The 18,498-nt window shown below is 42.5% G+C and overlaps 1 protein-coding gene across 1 annotated transcript; it reads left to right on the forward strand.

The window, feature by feature from the left end:
* The first annotated feature begins 232 nt into the window (after positions 1-232).
* On the forward strand, positions 233-18,007 carry pptc7a (protein phosphatase targeting COQ7 a). The gene is made up of 6 exons (XM_080467501.1): positions 233-801; positions 2,545-2,724; positions 5,753-5,951; positions 13,445-13,568; positions 13,658-13,787; positions 13,877-18,007. Exons 1-6 carry the CDS (start codon positions 600-602, stop codon positions 13,933-13,935), a joined length of 894 nt encoding a protein of 297 aa, XP_080323627.1. The 5' UTR covers positions 233-599; the 3' UTR covers positions 13,936-18,007.
* The last annotated feature ends 491 nt before the right edge of the window (positions 18,008-18,498 follow it).

Here is an 18,498-nt window from a genome sequence, read left to right on the forward strand (position 1 = left end):
GAGTCTAATTAAGAAATATAACAAACATTTAATTTAAAATCTTATGTAAGTTTCTAAGCAATAGCTTCTTTTTATTTAATTGACTATTTTTGCCAGTATTCGGTGTCTCCATTGTGTGCTGTTTATCTGTCTCCGCACAGCCTCGTGAACACTTTATCTCCTCTCAATGAGATAAAAGGCGTCTGACAGCGACATACCCATATAAGGAGGCGCGTGTTGCATAATGCCGCGTGACGTCAGCGCGGTCACAAGACCGGAGCGGAGTTTAGCAGCTGGGCCCCGCGGAGCCGCCTGCCCCTCAGTTCATGTGTATCCTCCTCTCGGGCAGCATTGACCACCATGGCCCCCGGGAAGCGACACTCACCGGTCTTCTGGAGCGACAGACGGGGCTGCCTGCGCTGAGCGGCTGCTTATTTACACCAGCGGTGGAGGGCATTGTCTGTCTATGCGTGCGTGGCGGCTCGTTGTTGTTGTTATTGTTGTTGTTGTGTCTGGCGGGTCAACATTGTGTGCACTGACATCGACGCTGAGCTAGCTGGGACTGCTAGCTCGGCCGGCGGGGTCCGTGGCGGGGGCGCCGGGGCCGGTGCGTGTGGGTGATGTTGTCCGTGCTCTCGTACGGTCGACTGGTAGCCAGAGCTGTCATCGGCGGACTCTCTCAGACGGACAGCCGCGACTACAGCCTGGTGACGGCGAGCTGCGGCTTCGGGAAGGACTTCCGCAAAGGCATCCTTAAGAAAGGCATGTGCTACGGGGACGACGCGTGCTTTATCGCCCGGCACAGATCCGCAGACGTCCTGGGTGAGTTCACCTCCTTTGTTTATCCCCCCTTGAACATTAACCCGGGCGATGCGTAAAACCATGGCTGTTACGCACATGGCAGGTCATAGGTGACCCCCTCTTTTCTTTCCGTCGCCCCCCCTCCTCATCTCCAACAAAATTTATTCAACAGTCAACATAAACTGACCTGTTAACAACAGTTGTCCTGGGAGGATTACCTGCCGTGTCAAAAATAACCCGTTTTTAAATGGCAAATGTCATTAAACTTATTCTATATTGTCCAATATGTGACATGTACTGTTTCAACTGTGAAAGTATATTTAAAAATAAATGACCAATCACAAATTATTCTGTGGGGAGAAAAAATGGCTGAACCACTTGCATGTGGCACAAATAAGCAGAAAGTTATGAATCTAAATGCAAAATAACCCAAAGAGAAGTCAGTGAGGCAAGACAGAGGCTCTCAAAGACTTCTGAATGAGATACAAAAGAAGCACAACACAACTCAAAAAATATAAGCGCAAGGGTAAAAAAACAACAACTAACCAACAACTGAAGTGAAATGCTGATGATCACAGAGTGTTTCCAAAAAGACAAACTTGAGATACAAAAGGTACTAAGATGTGAAAAGAATCAAACTTGGACTACAGAGATTTTTGAAATATCCAAAAACAACACTGTAAGGATGTAAGGCAACGGAAAAAGACTGTGTGTCTCTTCCGGTCATCGGGACAGTGGTGGTGCTTTTGCATCGCCTATGCAGCAGGGGATTTATTCAGTCCTCATCCAAGTACGTATTGGACAGCCTACTAGTGAAGACCTGCATGTGACTTGCAGCTCCATTGACTGTGGACTTCATTCATGGATGTCGAGATTAGTTGTGTATCTGATCGGCTCGTGAGGAGGAGACGGTGACTGGCTCCTTGTATGGTCAGCGGAGCAGACGTCTGCTTCCTGGGAGCAACGGGACTTAAGTTTCCTTTCTAGGGAAGTCTGGGCCCAGACTTGGTTTCTTAGGGAGCAGAAGCTCTCATCGACCCTAAATATGCCCAGTACATTCCTGCAGTAGGATTAATCAAGGCCTAATTCAGATTCTTGTGTTATTAAGTATAAAACTAAATATTTTTGTTTGAGCAGTTGCCCTTTCAGAGCTGATAACTTCTGTAGATTACATTAATGTGCTATCAGATGTGCAACGCTGACAACTGGGCTGCCCAATATGTTCTGTGACAGTTTCTCTAGTCTTCTCCTGTACTCCGTGTCCTTTTTCGCATCACGCTGAAAGTGTTCATTGTTCTTAATGGAGCAGCTGCACGGCTCTCATCACTTTCACTTGCTGAAGTCTGAGGAATCTCAGAAATGACATCTATGTCTCAGTGCCTGCTGCTTAAATGCTTTTAATGGGAACAGTTAGTACTCTGGTAGCACTGTAAGGGGATCAGCCATTAGATTAGAACTGACAGATGACGTGAATAACGATCTCTTTATCGTGGAACCTGTTAAAGCAGCAAGTGAACATTTTGTCTTCAAAGCTGATTTGAAACGCGATATGAGGATTTGAGTTTGACAAGGACCAAAATATAGTGAAAGACATCCTCTTAATAGAAGGCAATGCATACTCAGTACAGATAACATGAAGGCATATCCCAAGTGTTCTCTGATTTGTAGATTAAAAGAAAAAGGTTTAAGTGAGAACTGATTAGTCATTGGCTCATGTGGCTTTAATACAGAAAACTGTGTGGGTGTGGGTGTGTGTGTCTGCAGGCGTGGCAGATGGCGTCGGTGGTTGGAGGGACTATGGTGTGGACCCGTCACAGTTTTCGGGCACGCTGATGAAGACGTGCGAGCGGCTGGTGAAGGAGGGACGCTTCGTTCCCAGCAACCCGGTGGGAGTCCTGACGACCAGCTACTATGAGCTGCTGCAGAACAAAGTGCCGCTACTGGGTGAGTGGAACCAGCTTGTAAATAGGAAGAGAGAGTCACACCCACTTTCACTTGTTCCCACAACTGCATGTTGTTGGGATTTATGGTTGGTTATTAGCATTAAATTACTGTAAGTAATAGATTACTGAAAGTAATAAACCACTGGAAGTAATTTTTGAACAACTGAAATTATTAATGGAATTAAACGGTCATTTACTCATTAACGACTCCTAAAGTAATTTATTAATTACTTAAAGTTTATAATTATCTAAAATAATGTATTAATGAAAAATGATTAATTTGAATAAATCCATTATTTATTCAATAATAATAAAAGGGGGCACCACCAGAGAATCTGGAAATAGCTAATACCAAAATATCAGTCTGGTTTGGAAAAAGGTTTATTTAGGTTAGTTAATATTTCTGTGTAAAATATAACAATCTTAAATAAAGGGGAAGGTGTGAGACCCGAGCACAGACTGTTACAAACCAGTGAATTGTCAACAATAAATACACAATAATCACCAGGAATCGTTCAATTCAGCTAACAGGCGTTTATTAACAAAAATGTATTAATTCATAAATAATTCTGAAATCATCTCATAAATCAACACATTTAAGTATCAGCCGTCATCTAAAACCCACTCGTAGGCTCTGGTTTGACAAAACATGCCGGTAAAGTTAAATTTTTCCAGGACTGTTTTAAATTCCACAAAAGTCTTTCATGGTTACCTTTTGTATATGCCACTTATGATTTCGACAAAAATCAGAAATGGCAGAAAAAGTCTGGTGACCCAATAAGAGGGGCCTGGACTACAGCTTGGAAACCATTGATTGCTCAGCATCAAAACATAGAAGAATCAAAGATGATGATTAAAAAAAAAAATTATTGAGAAAATGTTAAGTTTCATCTTATTTCTCAGATTTTCGAAATTAATCCCAAAGGAATTGTAAAAGATTTAATGACACATTGTGTCTTTTAGAGCTGAATATCTTGAAATTATGGCCAAACTACTTGAACACAGTTTATTTTTGATCTTTATACAGAATATTATCAGATGCAGTTGTTGCATGTTTTTATAGATGTTAACAGATTAGTATCCTGAAACTTCTCCAGTTCAGATCCACTCCAGCAACTCTTGCAGGGCCATCGATTTAAACATTTAAGTGACCCAACCAGCCAATAAAAGGAAACATTTTCCATGTGGTTTTGATTTAAGCAGCATCGCCTGTGTGGCTGGGTTGTTTTTCTGTCTGCTTTGTTTAGTGGTGGAGATTTTTGCACCGTGAGTCAGCGATCGTCCAAAGCCGGTTAAGAAATCCCCAGAATGCCCCGCCTGCGCAGCGTGCGTGCGTGCGTGTGTGTGTGTGTGTGTGTGTTCGTGTTCGTGTGTTCATTACGCACGCTCCAACCAGCTCGTGTTTCCTCTTCATCCCATCTCACATTCGCAACACACTGTGGAAACCTTTACAAGCGGCCAGGCTGTGTGTTGCGTGTTCAGGCTCACCTCATTTATTCGTTTTGCAGACGCTCTTCGGGTTCCTCTAAAAGTCTTTTCCTCAGCTGTGAATCTGCAGATGAAAAGTGAGGCTTGCTGAGAAAACTCCATCCTGCAGATTTCAACTTCACTTTAAATTCTTAATATGTCAGGTAACACATGAGTGTAAATAACCATCTGAAGCTTCTTTACTTGCAGAGACTTGGTATTGTGTGAGCTGGCTCATTGTCACAAATGGTCAAAGCTTCCTGGAACTATTTGACGCGGCTCAGCCGCTTATGTTATTTGTAACACCCGTGCTTTTCCTGCAGGCCAGAGCGGAATTTGTAGCAAAAAACCTGTAATAATCTGTGAAAATTAGTTCAAACATCTGACATGCGCCTCCCACCACCACCGAGTATAAAACACAAAGTCCACTGAGCCTTTTTTCCAAGTCCCTATTCAAATATTTAATAAACAAGTAAAACTGAACTTCATCGGTCCGCTGTGTCTCCACCTAAATCTCTCCTTCCCTCTCCGACACGCTGACACATGCTGGCGTCACAACCATGAGGCTGTTTTGGCGTCCAGCAGTGAGCTCGGGTGCTGCCCCACCATGATGTCACCCTCCTCTGGCCCCCATGATGCCACTCTCGTCTGACCTCCACCTTCAGATTAGACTCTTCTTCTCCACCTCTGCAGTCCCTTGTTTTTCTTTTATCAGTGATTCCACTACTGTGACAGCAATTAATATAATTTACCTGACCTCCACCTCCCCCATTACTATTCCTCTCTCCATAAAATTCCTTTTCTTCGTCTTTTCTGTCAGAATTTAGCATCAAATGCTGGCGATCAACGGGCTGATTGAGATGCAAAAATATTGGCACTTTGCAGTGACCATTTATAGTAGAAAGTGGGTGTGTTGAGGGCGGGAGATGAACTGCGCAACTTTCCATGTGGATTCTGATCTATAAAAGGAAAGCGAGTGCAGATTTATAGATCCAAATTTATTTGAGCGCATGCCATTTTCTGCTTTTGGGCACATGAACATTTTTAGTAGAATGCTATGCAATGTTTTATAAATGAGGTCCCTGGTCTTTTTATGTTCCTGTAACCTTTGCAGGTCTAAAACAAGCTGCTCATACATGTTTAAAACATGCCAGGATTACTATAGAACACTGCTTCCTGGTCCCACTTTATCCTTATAGACATTCGTTGTTGATTTCCTGATATTTTAATAAACATTAACTTTTTTTACTTCTGCGAAGACCAAATTGTCACATAGCATAGCTGCCTTTAGTTGTCCTGCGTATTGAATGTCATTTGACTGGCGGGCTGAAGTTTTAGTCACAAAGCAAAGGATGGAGTAGATTTAGAGCTTCAGAGCACTTCATTTGAACTCATTTTTGTGTAAACAGGCTCTCAGATTAACATCAGGTATTTGCATGTCTTTTCAAATCAAGGGTTTGTGTGCTTTTGCCACCTCCAGCTGGAACAGCACTCATTTTAACATGCCAGTTCTTCTAGATCTGTTGGACTGGTGCATAACTATTTTGTGTGTGTGCGTGTAGGTAGCAGCACAGCCTGCATCGTGGTGTTGGACCGGCACAGTCACCGGCTGCACACGGCTAACCTAGGAGACTCTGGTTTCCTGGTGGTGCGGGGAGGGGAGGTGGTCCACCGCTCAGACGAGCAGCAGCACTACTTCAACACGCCTTTCCAGCTGTCCATCGCTCCCCCGGGGGCCGAGGGCGCCGTACTCAGCGACAGGTGAGACGCCCTGCATCAGTCACACAAGTGGAGGTGTTTGCTAACTGACAGACTGGGGTTCATTTGTTTCCTGTGCAGCAGATGTGAGAAAGGCGCTTCACTGCAGAACATTTGGCCTCAGCGGCTGTAGAAACGGCCCTGTACAGATCTGCAGTGTGTCGGCGGCCACGTGCTGCCAAGTCTCGTTGCAGCAGCGTGCCAAGCAGCAACCCAGACGTCACTAGACTAAAGTACGGATGTTGGATGTGTGCCAGGCTGTCCTTACTCAGGTCAAAGTCTGTGTGGGCTCGACAGGCCAAGCTGAGAATCCACAGCCAATCATGCGCCAGCATTCCCACCCACCTTTTCGCACGTTTGTCAAGAACCAAAAAGATTATCTTTTTTTTCTTCATAGCCTGTCTGGAAAACTGATCAGTGATAAACTGCAGATGAACCTGTACTCTCAGTCCCTGGTGGTACAGAGAATATTCTCTCTATAATTCTTCTGAATAAATTTAATTTAGATTGAATTTAGCTCTATGCATTCATCTTCTGTGCTTTATCAGGATGCGAGAGCTGAGCCAGCACACTGGGAGAAGGCAGCTACCACACTGAACTGCCCTCCATCACAGAATCAACACAAAAACCTCAGACACACCTCTCACACTTAGGTACAGTGTTGCCACAATTACTTTAAAAAACTAATCTGATTACTGGTTACTCCTTTAAAAAGTGACTTGGTTACTTCTCCGATTACTTGTTTTTAAAAGTAACTCAGTTAGATGACAAGTTACTTTTTAAATTACTTTCAGCAGCTGCCGACAACACGCCCATCCCTGCCTCTTGCACCTGCTGATACATATTTAACCTTTTGACCTTCATTCTTTGTTTATATCGGACTCAGTTTTATTATCAGATTTTTACTATTACTGGTATTTATTTACCCAGAGATGTTGTTGTAGTCTGTTGTTGCACTATTTCTTTCTTTATTTGCACCGCCTGCTCTATGCCACTTTAATGGCCTCCCTCCCGTGGACAAATAAAGGCTTTCATTGATTGATCGATTTAAAAAGGTTAGGGGCTTAATGCAATGTTAGGGTTTATTGATGACAGTGGTTGGTTCCAATTCTTTTGTGTTACCTGAACGACGTCGTGAGAGCGACTTGAAGTGTGAGCTGGTCAGGTGAGCTTGCGGTGTCAGCATGCATGCGCTGCATGTGTTTGGCTGTTTTCCAATACCCATACTCGTCCATACTTGTGCTCTCGTGTACCCGTGAAACGTCATCAGTGGGAGACCAAGTACTGATCCAATTCTTAGGCCGTTTCTCACTGAGTACGCGTGGAATACCCGGATGTATCCTCGCTCCGCCCACTTTATCGAGGATGCATCGACACGGACCTGTGCAGGCTTGGGAAGCCAATTTACCCATAATGCATTTGGCAGGAGATGCCGGAGGAGGAAACACAACGGTGAGTGAAAAAGCTGAAATATTAGCGTCATTGTTTAACAGAGTGCAGTTTTAAGAAGGTTTTAGGAGAGAATATAGTTGTTTAAAATGTTGCTATGAGGTTGATATTTCAAGATCACGTTTACTTAAACATTTGTTCTGATGTTTTCGGACATTGTGGATCCAGACTGAGACGAGGCTGGCTGTGATTCTCTACTGTGGTTAAACATGAGATATAAATGTTTTAGTGTAAATCTAACAGGGTCATCTGGCGTTTGATAACATGTCGGTCTATATCAGGTGACCGGCCAGATGACGCTCTGTGGAAGACTACAGATGCAGCTGAAACATGTCAGCAAGGTAGAATCTTTCCTGCATATACCTCTCGTTAAAAAAGAGTCTATAATATACATGTTTAGAACAACAAAATGAAAACAATTCAACTATCAATATACCTCCTTTAGCATCACAAATAACTACACTATGATAGAGGGGAAAATTTTTCTGTTTAGGTAACGTGTTGTGGCTCTGCAGGAGGAAGAATTGGAACGTGACACCATCGACGGCCCCAGCAGGAGGAAGAATTAGAAGGTGACACCATCAATCAGCAGTACAGCAGAATGCCTGATGACCAGCAGGAGCATCAGTATCAACATAACGGTGCTCCTGGAAACCCTGAAGCTGGAGTCACGACACCTCCAGGAGAGAAAGGTTCCAGGATAGGAACATTATTGACCTGTGTATCACTGCAGGGGTTCCTGGGAAATAAAAGAAAGAACTTTAGAATTTTAAAAAACAATGTCATTTTTCTATGTACATAATGTTTCTAACTTGTGTTTTTACTGTTGTAGGTTCTGCTGAAGTTTATTAAATAAAGTTTCCTTTATCTTCTGCTTGATATCTTTCTTTGCTCGACAGTGTAAGCAATGTGTGTATTTAAGATAAGATAAGATATCCCTTTATTTATCTCGCATGTGGAGAAATTTGTAGTGGTACAGCAGGATAGTACAGAGAAAGAAGCACACATAGCAGGAACTAAAACAAAGCAGATAAAAATACAATATAATAGAAAAATATGCACACGGTGCCTATAAGTGTGGACATGTACAGAGTATGGGGGTGGATGTATTGCACAAAAAAGCAGGTAAAAAAACAATATAACAGAAGAATATGCACACGGTATGTATTTACTCTCACACAGTATAAGCCATTTTTTCAAGATTCATTTTATTGTCATTCTACTTTTCAGTACAACGAAATTACATCAAGCACAGATGGAAAGAAGAAGACAACATTGGGAGAGGGAGGAGAAAAAAGAAGTCACATTGCAGACAGTACTCCTTAGAGTAAAGTCTGGAATATAAGAAAAAAAACACCTCAGCACATTTAGCATCCAGCATATTACAACATAATACATGTCACAAGACAGAGCACATAGGATTCCACGGGGTTGGGTGGGGGGGGGTTTGCAGGAGAGAGGTTACCCCCAGTCGATCATGAGCCTCCCATTTGCTACGCAGCCAGTTTCCGGCGCAACCGCGAAGAGACCCCTCAACCGCTGGGGGGGGGGCAGCGGAGGCGGGGACGGTTCTGAGTTATTCCTCCTTCCAGTCAGTCCGGCCTCTGATGATGTGAGACGACCTCGGATAAGTTCTGGTCAGAGATAGTTCCTCGGGGGGAAAGGGTGTGAAGATAAGGGCAAGGTGGGGGGCAGAGCCTTTGTTGCGTCTTTATCCTAGGAGAGAATGTAAACAACCTCTGGTTGTCATGGGAGTCCAATGAAGATTAGAGATGTTTTGAGGTCAGGGTGTCTTGTTTTGTAGCACCCTGGGTACAGTCTCTGGTCTCCAGCGAGTTTAAATCCAAATCTGTGGCCATTTCTTTATTTTAGCGTCCCCTCAGGGCGCCCAGCTTCTCCAAGTTGGAATCCATTTCATGCAAACGTCCAGAAGTGGCATCCTGCCTGCTTCTGAGGTCGTTTATCGTATGAGTCTGAGTGTTCAGAGCCCTGTTCAGTCCTTCAGTGATCACTGACATCCTTCCCAATGCAGCTGCCAGCATTTTGTCAACTTTGCGATAGGTTAGGTAGCTGCTCGCTCCAATCAGCAGCATACCTAATATCATAAATCCAAATATGTAGACGTCTTCCACGTCCTCCACGGAAAAAATCGACAGGCACACTAACCTCCACGTCGACCAGGAGTCGAGAGTGTACCCGGCAAAATGAGTTCCGGCAGGACATGTGGGCTCTCCTATGCCCGCTTTTCCAGTGAAGAAGATTTTGTCGATTGCATTCAGAGACCAGCTGATTAAATGCATGGTTCGGTTTGGGTTCGGATAGAGATGAGAGAGAGGCTCTTATTAGATTTGACGAGAGACAGCACGGGACAGAGAGCAGCAGCAAGCAGGGAAGATAAGGGAGCGGAGAGGGAGAAAAATGCGACCGCCTCCGTTGAGAGCCAGAAGAAGTATGTATTTATTCTAAAGAGAAATTATTACAGCTAATGATTAGAGTGCTTAACTGTAGGATGTATATTAGACAAATGTAATACAGTACATATTAATGACATGACCAGAAGGATGACAACAAGCAGGCAGGTATGTGAAAAGCTGGTTAATTCATGTAATAAACATCAGGGATCTTCAGTAAAACAAACATTAAAATAATTGTTTGTATTAGTAGGACATTTCTGATCAGCTGCTTTTATTGTTACTGAACTCCAAGGAGATGAATAGTAACATAAAGGCTGTATAGGAGGCCAGAAGTGAGAGTCATCAAGCACCCTCGTCTTCCAATTCTCCATTAACGCCGATGCGTCCTTGTAAATTTGCATTTCCGCACTTCCAAGGACGCCCTGCAAGTGGTTACTCATTACGTAGGCGAGTACACACTGGCGCTCTAAGAATTGGAAAATGGCCTGAGTCTCAGTTTGGAGGAGAATGGAGGAGAGTTCCGTTTAATAATAATCCGGCTTTGCAGACAATGAAACTCATCTTGTGGGACGCTACAACAGTAACGCACAGTGACTTGGACAAGTAACTTTTATCTGATTACTGTTTTGGAAATAGTAACACGTTAGATTAGTCGTTACTGAAAAAGTGGTCATATGAGAGTAACGCGTTACTATTTAACGATTATGCCTAAGCGTCACTGCTTAGGCATAATGTAAAGTCACCAAATAACTAGTGCTGTCAATCGCTAAAAAAAACAACTAATTGCACAATTTTCTGCGATTAATTGCATTTTTCTACTAAAGACTGAAGCTTGTAATGCATAGTTATTCATTAAAAATCACAGAATTAATGCAGACTCAACACAAACAAAATTTAAATTCAAAGAATATTTTTTATAATGTCCTTTAAGCAAAACCAAAGCATAAGCCTTGGTTGCGTGGCGTGTGCACACAGATATGTAGGAGGGCAAGGGAAAGAGAGTGAGAAGACATTAAGAATTTACCTGCAAGTATTTTGTCCAGCTTTGGCAGTTTGGTGAGTCAGGTTGTCAGTCAACATAGAAACCTGCTGTTTTGCTGCAGAATTACTTCTGTGGTCGTTAAATTCGGCTTTACAAGGTGTGCTAATGACTTTCACTTTAGCTTTCTACAATGAGTTGTCAGGCACTTTTTTAAAGTCAAACTTTCTGCCTTAATATTATTACATCATTGCTCGGTATTCTGCTGCTCTGTAGCCAAGGGGCTGCACCCACAGACGGCTGCACCGGTAAAAGACTAAAATATAAAAAATGGAAGTAAACAAAACGGCGTTATGTTTAATTGTTTTGCGAGTTAAACATTTGAAATCAAGTAATTTAATTAATGCGTTATTTTTGACAGCACAACAAATAACTAAACATTTGTTTTTCAGCAGTGGTAGAAAACCGGTGTACCCATAAACACTCACACAATAAGGGAAAACTCCACGTGGAAAGATTTCTGACAAAGTTCTGACAAATACAACAATCTGAAGTCCACTACATCATTCATGCACAGTTTTTTCTCATTTCTTCATCCGAGACATTTAGTGGAAGGATTTACTGCAAAGTGATTCTAATAAGTGCAAAAGCAGATTAAGCATTCAATTCCAGATCACTAACATAGCACCCAGTGTGAGGGTCAGAAGTCAAGTTGCACTTTTTTCTGTGGCTGTGACATGTTCCTCTGAACAGCATCTGAAACAAAACAATTAAAGCCAAGTGAAAACAATAAAAAAAAAATACATGTTGGGATTCACTTAAATTAGTTTTTTGTGTTTGGCTCGCCCTCCTTCAGTGATCACAAGAGAAACAACACGTCTCAAATGTTTTCTCAGTTTAAACCACCAAATGTTGAGATTTATCCGAGAATGATCATAAAAGTAAGATGTTTCAGAGCTGTAGCAGGATGATTGTCTCAGGTGTTTGTCCTCGATGTGCTCACTGCCTCCTGCAGACACATCCTTTTTGTTTCTATATCTTAAGTGAGCAGGTAGAACTGGATTGCTCTGCTGCTACCGAGCAGCTGCTAATCGCTTCAGTTGTTTATTTCATTTTAGAGACATAAAAATGGTAGTACAGGACGAGCTGTACCGTAGGAGCTTCAGCTCTGCGTGCTGTGATGCAGTCCGGACGGTTTGTAATGAATAACTTTCATGCCTGGCTGCAGGGTAAGGGCATCTTTCAAGAAATGAACCTGACACTGGCAGACTAACTTAGTTGTGGCCTCTGTGTATTTGTGGCACCCTTTTATCAGCCCTGACTGTCCTTTCCAGATCCTCCACATGATGAGAAAACTGGATTTATCCTCACCCTGTACATGTGATGAGCTTTTTGAGGCGAAGGTGAAAAATCAGAAGGACTATGAATCCGAAATGTTTTTGCCTGATCAATGCACCTTTTCTGTGAATGTGCTGTCATCGGGTTAAGTAAAAGGGGATGTCTGGAAAAACTTCCATAATGCAACAGCTATCGAAATGTTTTGGACAGATTGTATTTTGCACCAGAATGTTTCATTAAAATCAGCTTTATGTTTGATTGTTTGGTTTTGGAAAATAGACATTCTCATCTCGTATACTCGCGACAACAAATAAAAACTTTAAAATCTAAATGGAAAGGTTATTATGTCACTGTTTTACCAATCTGGCCCCTCAAGATGAAACTGGGCTGCATATGGCCCCTGGACTAAAATATATAGGTGAGACACCCCTGATCTCAATTGAAAGAAATTCACCAAAAGAACCTTCCAAAGAATTTCAGAGGTAATTATGTTCAGTTTTATCTAAGATCACTACAGTAAAATATCCTGAGAAGTGTTTCAAATATTTCAGCCACATGCACATTCTAAGTTTGATGGTGCGAGAGTCAACTAATTCAGCTGAGGTTCTGCTCAGTATAAATATTTGATGCAAACGGCAGCTCAGACTGTTTTCTTTTGACAGTCTCTGCAAACTCTTTCTTCTGATGATGGCAATTCATATTTAAATCCTTGAACACTTGTGTTCCAAGTTAAATGAGCACATGACCTCTTCTTTCAATTCTGTGAATAACTGCTTAGAAAACTCAAAATTCTGCAATAATCTCACTTTTCTTTTATTATGTGCCTAAACAGTGCTTCTGAATTGTTTGTGCATATGCCCCTGAATTGCATCGGAGATGGATATAAACTATATTGTAACTTCAAAGCAGTATCATTTACACTCCTGTTTTCTTATTTTTATAACTCTCCACCAAAAGGCTGCGCATGAGGTTAATGAGCTATCCAATGCCCAGGTCTAGTGAAAGTACATTTTGAAACCTCTAACATTACTACCTTTTTTTCAGTCTATTCCCCCTTGGTGGGTTACGAATTGACCTTGAGTGTGGGGGACCTGGGATCAAATGCATTCAGAGCCTCAGATCAATAAGCTCGCCAAGTCTATGATGCCAGTTGCAATGAATTTCAGTGGTGACCCCTCAAAGGATTAGCTGCAGACGGATTGACATGTTTAATCTGATGGGCCAGTTGCTCACACACACTTCTGCATGTTGTTTGAATCCAGGCTACCTCTAAATGACATACTAGATTTAAAAAAAATTTATTTTTTAATCTGCAGCCCCGACGCCGCTGACAGCTCCTCCTTCGACGTCCAGCTAGGCGACATCATCCTCACCGCCACCGACGGACTCTTTGACAATATGCCTGATTACATGATCCTACAAGAGTTAAAGAAACTCAAAGTAAGTCTCAGACATGTCTGCAGGCGGGGGTGAAATCAGAAGTGTGTCAGGAGTGAAAACTTGATTCTTTCGTTGTTTTGGCCCGTCAGAACACAAACTATGAGAGCATCCAGCAGACGGCTCGGAGCATCGCAGAGCAGGCCCACGTGCTGGCATACGACCCCAACTACATGTCTCCTTTTGCACAGTTTGCCTGTGATAACGGACTGAATGTACGAGGTGAGTATCTTTAACTCTTCATTCCAAGGCTTGTAAAGCATTTTCTTAAGTGTGCCTCACCCTGATTGGTGGCTGTTTTCTGTGTGCAGGAGGAAAGCCAGACGACATCACAGTACTGTTGTCCATAGTGGCAGAATACACCGACTAGTCTCCCTGTGGAGGAGCTGGATGGACTGCTTTAATTCCTGCTGGCCAGGATGTAGGACTTCTGTCTGATGCTTCCCTCACATCTGCTGGCTCTCCTGCGCCTCATCCCTCAGCGGGCCATGGCTTCAATTCCCCCCTACTAATGTTAAAAACAAATCCTCCACGCCCACTTCTCTTTGATAGTGGCGAAAATAAAGCCAACTGGAGGCCTAACACATCCTCTTGGCCAGGCAGTGGAATTGGCATGTCTGCAGTGTTCAAGTGCTTGCCGGGTAATCTTATTGCTCGGGATCAGTTGGAGACTCTAGATCCTGTCTGCTGAGGGTAAGTCGTCTTTCTGGGATGGGGAGGAAGTTGAGATTCAAAGACGAGAGGCAGTTGGAGCGGGACTGTAGGTGTGAAGAGTGTAAAAGTGGCTCCCCGCTGAGCTGCTGGAAGAGAACGTCAGTCTGTCAGCGGCATCAAGAAAGGAACTGCTGAGGAAATGGCAGCATTAGGGCTCAATAAAAGAGCTGCCTTGTGCAAGCAGAAGTTCTAATGGACAAGGTGTTTAAAAACCTTTAAAGAGGAGCCTGGAACTGTGTGGGTGTAAGAAGTATGTGTTGGCTTCGAGGAAGCGAATAGTGTGTTGTTCTGGGATGGTCTTGTAAATGTTTGCAACAAAATCGATGGTGAATGCGATAGAGACAGAATGGACGAGAGTTGAGAGTCGGCATGTGAACCACAGATCAGTTTACTTTATTATTAGTGTTTAAAATATTGTCTGCTTAGGGTGGATGTTTTTAACTGATTAAGTTATTATAACAATTGGCCAAATACTGTAGTTTTACCCCCTTAAAAATATGTGTCCTAAAACTTTGCAACCAATGTGATTTATTTCATCAAAAAAGAAAAAAAATCTGATCTGTGAGTCAAAGCCACGACACGATCCAAACCCACTTCTGTGATCCGTTCCAACTCCAGTATGAGATATTTTTATGTCTGCGTGATTAGTTTTCAAGGGCAGATCGGTTGAATACAATTTCATGAAGAGCGGCAGCTGCCTTCTTCCATACCGGTGCAATTCAAGTCCTGCACATATTTTGTTACTTAAAGAAAAGAGTATTGTAGTTCAGAAGTGGTGCGTGCGTGTGTGTGCGTGCGTGCGTGTGGGTGTGTCTCGGTCTTTCTGTCTGTGTGTCTTAATACGCACAAAGCTTAAAGGAGCATATCTGAATAAGCTCGATGCGCCAGTGAGGTCAAGTGACCAAATGTATTTTTGTAATTTCTTTGTTCAGTGGGATTGTTCATGGTGTCACAGTAGCTTAAGAAACTGTTATTCTGGTTATGTTGCTTTTTTCCCCTTGTGTTCCTTCCTCCCTCCCGCTGTAGACCTCCTGTGGAACACAGTAGAAATTGTGAGGTAACTGCAGGTTTCACTTAATTAATGGTCATTATGATTCTATTACATCACTATAGACTTGCACTCTGCTTAACCCAGTGAGAAAGTGTTTCTCAGCCAAATCCAGAGTTTCTGTCATGGTATTACAATGTGCCTTGTATCAGATGATACTGGCACACATGTCCACAATTCCTTAACCCCGCCCCACCCATTCAAGCGTCTTAACATGAGGTCTTACCACCTGCAGTCTGTCAACCTTATATGTCTTCTAAAATCTGCTCCTGCACTCTGTCGGGAGTAGAGGAATAATGACCAAAGATCCTCAGATCTTTGTCTACAATCTGCACTCATCTAAATGGACAGTTTCCCTGCTTCATCTCACAAGGTCACACCAAGGTCTGCGGCATCGGGTTTCAACCTGAAAGGAGGATTAGATTTAGGCCTTGCAGTGAAAAGTTGAAATGTGATTTGTTTTGTTTTGTTTTGTTTTTGCAGACACTGGGGACAATCTAAGCAGCCTTAATGAATTTTTTAATAAAATTGCAAAGCTCTTCTCCCAGTCACTCAGTACTGCTGTTGACCATGTGGCTCCCGCTTCCTACTTGCACAGGCCCAGATGCTCTTGAGACTGTTTGAACCAGAGCATGTCTATATATACAATATATATATATATTATAAATATATATCTTGGGTGTACAGTTCAATGCAGATCTGAGCTCTGACAATTTTCAAATCTGTACAATATTTAAATAAAGAGTATAGTATTTATTATGATAACATTTCAATATCCATTCATCTTTTACAGTTCTTTGTACTACACAGTGGCACGGGGTATTAAATCCAATCAAAGCTAACCTATTGATGAAGCAAGTGTGCACACATCACCAAGCCATCACAGAGACCGTTGTCCACATTTACATGTACAGGCAATTTCGGTCTCTAAATGACCTCAAATATATGAAGGAACTGGTGAAACCCCACAGGAAGAACATGTAGATGCCAAACAAAAGGCCCTCAGGCCCAACCTGAACCTGAACTCGGGGCTTTCTTACTATGAGGTGTCGTGGTAAAATGATATCTTGGCCTTATACTCATTATATTTGATCATCATAGGCTTCCTACCTTCCTGGCTTTAAGCTAGCAACTCTTGGTTCACTCCCTTTTCCAGCTGGCTTTCAACCAGCAAAGATTCCCTCACTCCCTTCTCCAGCAAGGCATTATCTGCCTGGGAACCAAGGTCAATGCTCTGCTATTGCTAAAACTCAACAGTTCAATTGTTCTGCTTCAAACCCCTCCTTTTCCTACCCACCGGTTACAGGGGACATATCATGCTAAATCCACTTTTTTAGCCCTTAAATGCATTTTGTTGTATATTTAGAGTGTTTAGAAGTACAGAAAAGTTCAAAGTAGTCTCTTCAGGTGCTCCGTTGATATCTTTATATTCTGTTTTTGTCATATTTTGCAATCTGTTTCGATTTTTCTATTCTCTATTACGTTTTTTGAACAATGACATCACAGTATTCGCAGCGGAACTGCCAAATTAGGACATCGACTCCGGGCCCAACACTTCGAGCAATCCGCCATTTTTGTTTCTCGCTGCGATTTTGTAGTCCAACCTCAACGATGCCGAAGTTACGAGAGGATAAGTCGAAATGTTCGGTTGTTGGATGTAGTAACCCACAAGCTTCGTTACACCGTCTCCCAGCATCAGAACCTTTTCGAAGTGCCTGGTTGAGTTTTATTTTTCACAGAAATGTACCCACATCTGTGGGTAAGGTCATTTTTGTGTGCGCGAATCACTTTAAGGACGACTGCTTCAACAACCTCCGCCAGTATAAAGAAGGATTTGCCGAAAGACTTGGTCTGATTGAGCGGTCAGTTCCTTCTATCTATGGAGACGACGAACAGAGCACTTCGGTAAGCTGTATATAACGCTAAAAAGTGTGATGATAAGACGTCCCTGTCATTGTTTTGTTAGCATTAGCAGTTGCACCGTCTTCATATGTTAGCGCTGTGTGCTCGTTTTAGATTATAATGTAACTTCTGTGTTAAATAGTCGTTGTAATACAGGCAGTATTGTAGTAGTGGGCATGGATGGAGAAGTTAGTGTAAATATAGTAACACACCATTGCGTTACATCCATATGAAGACGTTGTTCTGCAGGTGCATCGTCGTCATTTTCATCTCGCTCCGCCGGGTCCGACTCTGGCTCCAACATGTATGGCTGGATGGACAAATCTTCCGTTGTTGACATTTTGTAAATAATGTGTGAATATAAAGTTTCTGCGCCGCTAGATAATTGTATCTGTTCTATCAAACTACAAAGATGGCCGAACAGGGTGACGTTGAACCGAGTGTCACCTCTGCAACCTGGAGAGGAGGCGGGGTATGAAGTGTCTCATTTGCATTTGAAGAGACCGCCCCAAAACGAGTTGCTCTCAGAAGCACATCAGAAAAGGGGTAGAAAAGGGGCCTGTGGAGCTCTAATAATGAGGAATTCAGACCCAAGCATTGAAGTTCCGCTTTATATAGACCACAACTGTATGATTTATATGTAAAAAGGAAGGATTTAAAAGCATGATATGTCTCCTTTAAGACTCACAGGTGCAACTTGTGAGACGTACACTCATCCTGCAGACAGCTGAATGCACTCTGCATGATCCTGTGCCTTGGGACCCCAATAAACTTCTCCTGACAGAAAAACCTTGTTCTAATACTTTATTCCAAACAGCACCGACAACAACAACAAAATATCCACGACAGAGGCAAGAGTGCTAACGTGAACGACATAGTGAGAGTTAACTACTGTTAAAAAGTAAGAGGAGGTCTCGAGGTGTGTTAACTTTAACGTCAAGATAACACCCGGTTAAAGTTAACCGAGTTTTGAACAGCAAGATAACAGTGCCGTTAAAGTTAATGATCGGTTAAATGTATTTAACAGCTGGTTAAGCGATAATCGAGTTTTGAACAACCGGGCCCTACAAGTTGTACAAAAAGTACTTAAAAGGAACAGTTGGAGATTTGCATTTTAAAGCTTAACTGAAAAGGTTATAGTGAGTTATAGGTTCATTTCACCCAAAGCAGAATAGTCCTCACATCTTGTGAGTTGTGTAAATTGATAGTTTATAGTCATTTAAAGCAAAAGATTAACCACTTCATGAGGTTGTAGCCTTTGTGCACTGA

The sequence above is a fragment of the Lipophrys pholis genome (assembly GCF_963383615.2).
Source record: "Lipophrys pholis genome assembly, chromosome: 7".
Lineage (NCBI taxonomy): Eukaryota > Metazoa > Chordata > Actinopteri > Blenniiformes > Blenniidae > Lipophrys > Lipophrys pholis.